General features: G+C 47.6%; 1 protein-coding gene across 1 annotated transcript; it reads right to left on the minus strand.

Moving 5' to 3' along the window:
* Positions 1 to 4628: 4628 nt before the first annotated feature.
* LOC119287984 (histone H1-like) lies at positions 4629 to 5868 on the minus strand. The gene is made up of 2 exons (XM_037567602.1): positions 5497 to 5868; positions 4629 to 5410 (listed from the first exon to the last, which is right to left on the minus strand). Exons 1-2 carry the CDS (start codon positions 5749 to 5751, stop codon positions 5048 to 5050), a joined length of 618 nt encoding a protein of 205 aa, XP_037423499.1. The 5' UTR covers positions 5752 to 5868; the 3' UTR covers positions 4629 to 5047.
* Between the last annotated feature and the right edge of the window lie 329 nt (positions 5869 to 6197).

Consider the following 6197-nt stretch of genomic DNA (forward strand, 5'->3'; position numbering starts at 1 on the left):
CCGATCCCTTGATGCGCCCCGTGGATCCAGCAGAAGCGGCTAGGTCAGGGTCGAAGATGGCGCGTCGGGTGCCCGATTCCGCCGCTCGTAGATCAAACAGAGGGCGTGATAAAGTCCAGCAAAAGTGGTGGCCGGGATTTTTACTGTTAATTCGATCTGCAAAATAGTGATCAATATAGTATATGTGCAGTAAAATAGACATGTTGCTGATAGTGTTGTATTAGTGTTTGATTTGGTTGCATAGTAGTTTTTTAATGGAAACAACTGAAAAACTGTTTGATTTTCTGATTTCTTTATGCTTGCAGAGAGGTTCCACGACTTCAGTTTGGCTATCATCAAAATTGGAGGAGAGCCCGATGCATTGGAGAGCATCATCCGCGAGTTCCATAGGATTGAATTGAGGAGGCATTATAACCTGACATCATTTGGATGACTTTGTCAGTAGGTAGAAATTAGAATTTGAGCAATGAGACCCTGAGTTCTGCATAAAGAATTTCGAAAGTGAAACACCTTGTTTGTCCTGCAGGAAGAATGGCTAACATGCCTGTTAAAGCTAGATAAACGCGTCTTGAAGGAACTGGGGTATGTTCACCATGTTGAACACTCTCACAATGACGGGTAATTTCTTGTTACATTCACCATGGAATGGTTTTGTGATTCTGTTCCTTGTACATAATTCAGTTAAATTCTATCAAGTATCCAGTTACTTGCCATTCTTTGGTGAGATTTCTTGATTATTTTTCTGAAGTATTTTTGTGCTATTCTCATGTTTGTCAAACATCAATTCAGACATCTTGATAATACTGCCAACACTTTTTTAGCAATTGATACTGCCCACACTTTTCCTGGTCTTTTCGTCCCACAGTAGAATAATCCTATGTTGCCATGAAAAACAATTTCATGTGTTGAAGGCAGCGGATCAGATCAGCGAGGCAGCGGCCGATTGGGAGCCCGGTTGTGAACATGGGAGTTCGTCCCCATGGAGGTGGCGGCCGTGGAGATTGGATGTGAAGCAACCCCACTTGCCGGTGGTGGAGGCTTGCCGTCCATGTGATCCTTTCTTCTCTCGGTATCCCCATTCCTTGCCTCCCATTACAAAAGCGAGCATGAATGAGAGCAGGGGCTGATTTTCATAAATTCATTTCTCATATTTTTAGTTGCTTTTTTGAGATTATACAAAATGCTCCCGATCTGTTTTGTCAAATTACTTGGATCCTTTTATGGAATTGACAGCCATCGTATTTTTCACCTCATGTTATTTCTTAATCCTTGTCCCACTAGGCATCCACTACATGTTTGGTAATGACGTGATGTTGAGGCGGCTAGGAGAAGCTTAGCAGCCAGATCAAGGGCTATCGAGATGGATCTGGGAGCCAAGCAGTAGTTCTTATGTTAAATTTTGGTTATTATATTTTCTATTGTTACGATTGCGGGATGGTTGATTTTGACTCGGTGTAACATTTGCATTTGTTTCCCCAGCTTGTTGGCGTAGATATGTGGCACTGCGGCAACTAATCAAGAGCGAGGGCAGTGCACATCAGAGCTACGCTGAATGTAGTGAGCCAACCACGAATTGGGTATGTTCACACGAGGGATGGAAGAGGAGAGGAACATTAACATTTTTCATGATTTGGATAAAAATTTCAGTTCGTAGTTTCTCCGTACGTGGCAACACACTAGCGGTACTCACGGGCTTAGGATGAAAGTAGCGCCAGCAGAATCAGTAGGTTGGATGAGAAGGCGGTTGTTGCCCTTGTCCCTTGGTGCTAGCCTACCGTGGCGGCCTCACTAACTTGTTCATTGCGAATACGAGTTCGTGGGGTCGCAAGTTGCTGCAGATTCTTTTATCACTTTTTACAATATTTATTGATGTATCCCTAACTCATCGAGTCATTTTTAGCTTTGATTTCCCATATACGCCAGCCTAAATATTCCATGGTCAGAATATTTGCATGGTTAGTGGACATTATCCCTTTCTTTCGTATTCAGTGATGGATGAAAAGTCAGAAATGACAATTCTGCTGTATTATTTAATTCGAACTAATGTTTAGTATTTTATATTGCCGATAGAAATAATTTTATCCGCTTGATTTAGGAAGTGCACATAGGTAGGTCAACATATTTTGTAGCTCTTTCATATGTAAAAGCATATGTTGCATAAGAAATTATTATCTTCTAAGCATGCTCATATTTCACTAACAAATAGGGGGAGGTTCCGACTTCAGAGCAATGATAACAAGGTTTGTTCCTCACTCTTTTGTTGGAATTTTAGTTCCAAGTTAACATGATTTCTTATCCGCTTCATAAGTCATGCATTTGCTTAATTAGGTGATAAGTAGAGCAAAAAAATTGATCATGTTATTGTGGGGTTTGTTTAAACTCCAGCATAAGAAATTCTGGTTTAAGAAAAAAGACTTTTGACTTCTTTAATTACAAATTGATTGCAACATCGTGTTAGTATGTGATTTCTCACATCTGGTTATAATATTTGTGAAGACGTGCGTGCACTTGAAAGCGGGCCCGTGGCCCGCGCCGGACGGCGCCGACGCTGAACCGGGCCACCTCCTTCGCGTATTCTTGGAGCTGTGGCTGGCCGATTTACATGAAATTAATTCCCTCAGTTCTGGTGGCAAATATAATACACATAATCCATATTGTTATGCACTAGCGTGTGTGTGAAATAGATGGATTATGGTCCTGTACCCAATAAGATGGATATGTGTGTGTGTTAGAGAGAGGGAGAGGGGGAGAGAGAGTGAGGAAGAGGGAGGGAGAGTGTGTGTGTGGGGATTTGATGGTAAAAAAGGTCGACAATGTCGTAATATTGAACTCTTAAAGTTAATGTGGCCGCGTTGCAACGCACGGGCATTCTTCTAGTATTCGTAACTTGGGAAGCACACACTATTTTCTTTGGAAGCAGATTATTTTCTCTCTTTGGAAGCACTGTTGATGGAAGCAAATATATTTCTTTTCTACGTAGTAAACAATTTAGTCATATCTTGGAAGCAATCTCGTTGGACGAGGGAAACAAAATATTCTAGATAGGTAGCTATTTCAAATGGGAAAAGCTTACCTTCTGCCGGCTGATCTCACGCCCACGTCCATCGGCTCCGTGTCCGTCAGATCGTCTTTTGATCCAACAGCCAATAGCACCCAGCACCCACGCGCACGGGTCTGCAGCTCAGCTACAGTTTCAGAAATGCTTTCTGCAACTGAGAGCGTGTTTCAAAGCTCTGTGGTGGTTAGATCCAGCAGCGGAGAGGCGGAGCACAGTGCGGCTGGGACGGAGGCGGCGGCTGGGTGGTCGACGACGGCTAGGCGACCACGGCATACCAACCGCGCTAGACGAGGACGACGCGATCTGAGGTAGCCAACGGCTGCACAAGCAGCAGGTGTGCATCCTTTCCCCGCTAGATTCACAGATTTCCCCCCATTCCTGCAGGGGCGAAATTAAGGGAGGGATGCGATGGTGGGCGGTGGTGGTGGTACTCCGTCGCGTTGGTGTGCTCCCCTGTAGCGGCGTGCTTTTGCAAACAACCACTGCCCTGTTGCGGTTAGTAGCGGGGCGCTCGACGCAAGCAACAACGACGGTGTTTCTGCACACTTTTTTCATTTTGCAAAATTTTCTGCAACATTATCTATGTTGCAAAACTTTCTTCCACAACATCACCGTTGTTGCAAAATGAAAGGAAGACCGAAAAAATTCTGCAACACGACCTATGTTGCAAAAAAAATTCCGCAACACGGCCTGTGTTGCAAAAGAAAATCCGCAACCCAACCTATGTTGTAAATAAAAATCCGCAACGCAACCTCTATGAAAATGTTGTTTCTGCAACAAGGTCTTAAGTTTTTTTAGAGCAGATAGAAGAGCACGTTTAGCGATTAGATTGTGTTAAATCTAACGGCTTGCAAGGCGTTAAAAAGATTCGCCGGCAGATGCGTAGCGGCCCCCAATTCAAATTGCACTGGATTCATCACAATAGAAAAATATTTTTTTCTCGTGTGGAAGCAAACTGCATGGCCCATAATTACACGCAGCGCAAACTGCATGACCCATAATTACACGCAGCGCTAACAGAATAGACGAGATTATTGGAAGCAGTTATCAGGGATTGTTTCCGAAAAACGGTGCTTTCATTGGTAAAACAAAATGCTTCCATCCATGGAAGCAAGGATTTTTGTTTTTTGTGAAAGCAGCATCGTGATGCTTTTGAAACAATATATAATTAGACACAATCTTATTGTGTTCACCAATTGATGGAAACATAAATTACAGCGTGTAAGACGGAAAAAAAATCCACATCAAAGCAGTTCATTCGGAAGCAAAACTGAACAGAATTAGAAACAACATTTTTTGTAAGGCCGCAAATTATACCTCGTTCAATGCCAATTTTCTATAGTTACTACTCTTCTTACCGTCCAAAATTTGTTGGCTAAATATATGGAAGACATTGAATTAGTTTCCTAAATAACGGACGTAATTAGCTCGGTCAGGTTTTAATTTTGGAATCTGCGTGTGCGCAGGGGCCACTGCTCATCCAACGGCTATACAAGCTTCCATCCAATGGCTTGCTGCTGGCCTGATAGGAAGCTAGGATGAATAGTCTGATCCCTAGCGGTTTCCATAAAAAATTTGCGAGCTGCTCTGATGTTGGGTTATTTTTAAGGAATCGTCTACTTGCTCTTCCAAGACATGAGCTCCCCACAAGATTCTTCGATTGCCATGGTCAGCAGCATCCACGGTCAGTTCCCCCTACCAATCGGAAACTAGAAACCGGAGAGGGGAGGAGCAGAGCATGATCACAACATAGAGACGAGTTGTACAGGCATCAGTCTTACAGAAGATTTGCAGCCACAGCCACATTCACCATCTTCTCCTTCCTCGCGTCCATGGACGCCGGGACACGAGAGCGCCATTATTGCCGGGAAAACACGCACACGGGTAGATATTTACAGAACACCGAGCTCGATCGAACGTGCCCGTACGACTAGTACTGCTACGGAGTAGATATGTGCAGGGGACAGGGCATCGGCGGCGGCGGTGGCATCAGGCGCTGGCCTTGTTGGCCTTCCGGGCGCGGATCGACTTGGGCTGCTTCGGCTTCCGCTTCGCCGGCGGCGGCCCGGCCTTCTTCGTCCTCTTCGGCCGCGCCTTCTTCGACGCGGCCTTCTTGGTGGTCCTCTTCTTGGCCGGCAGGGCCTTCTTCTCCTCGGCGGGAGCGAGGCGGAAGGAGGCCTTGACCCGGACGAGCCGGCCCTTGGCGGCGAAGCTCCGCAGCTGCGCGGCCAGCACCTTGCGGTAGTTGCCCGGCAGCGCCTCCCCGTGCCGCTCCCCGACGCGCTTCGCGATCGCGTACGCGCTCGCCCCCGCCTTGCCGTCGCCCGCCGCCATGATCGCCTCCTTGATCATCTTCACACAGAAAGATCATTTCAGAACTCAACACAAAGACTGAATTCCTCCCGTACCTTAATCACATCAGGACAGAGTTTGCTCACCTCAAAGTAGGGCGGGTGGTGCGGCCCCGCCGACCGGGGCTTCCGGTTCCTCGGCTTCTTCTCCTCCCCCTCCGCCTTCTTCACCTCACCACCTTCCTCCGCCTTCTTCGCCTCACCGCCGGCGACCTCCATCTCCTCCCCGCCCGCACCCGCCTGCTTCACCTCATCAACCTTCTCCGGCGTAGCAACCGCCTCCGCCTTTTCGCCGGCTCCGACCACCGCCTTAGCAGCAGCCTCCTCCATCACGGTCGCCATCGAACGAAGCAGAGCACCTCCCCCTCTTTCTTTTTCTTGGAGAAAAGCAGAGCAGCTTCTAGCGAGTGGTGACTGGTGAAGCGGAACTCAGAGCTGTGGCGAGGTGCGGTGGTCCGAGGCCCGCGCTTTATACCGGCGGGCGGGGCGCTGCCATTGGCCGGCCAGCCGCGCGCCGGATCGCGATCCGTGGGGCGCGAGATCGCGGGCGTACGCGTGCCATTGCCTCGCGACGCGTGTGTTTCTTCTCGTGTGTTCGTCGCCGGGCGTGTGCTTCTGTGTTTTCCGGCGGGTTCGGTGCACGTGCGTGCGTGTGCCACCGTCCGTTTGCTGTGCGTGTGTGCACGATCGTGTCACCCGCCTCGGCTCGTTCGACTTGGCGATGGGTGATGTAAGTGTTAGGAAATATTATCTGTTACTCACTCCGTTCAGAATTAGAAAAAACTTGT

This window comes from Triticum dicoccoides, chromosome 4A (genome assembly GCF_002162155.2).
Source record: "Triticum dicoccoides isolate Atlit2015 ecotype Zavitan chromosome 4A, WEW_v2.0, whole genome shotgun sequence".
Lineage (NCBI taxonomy): Eukaryota > Viridiplantae > Streptophyta > Magnoliopsida > Poales > Poaceae > Triticum > Triticum dicoccoides.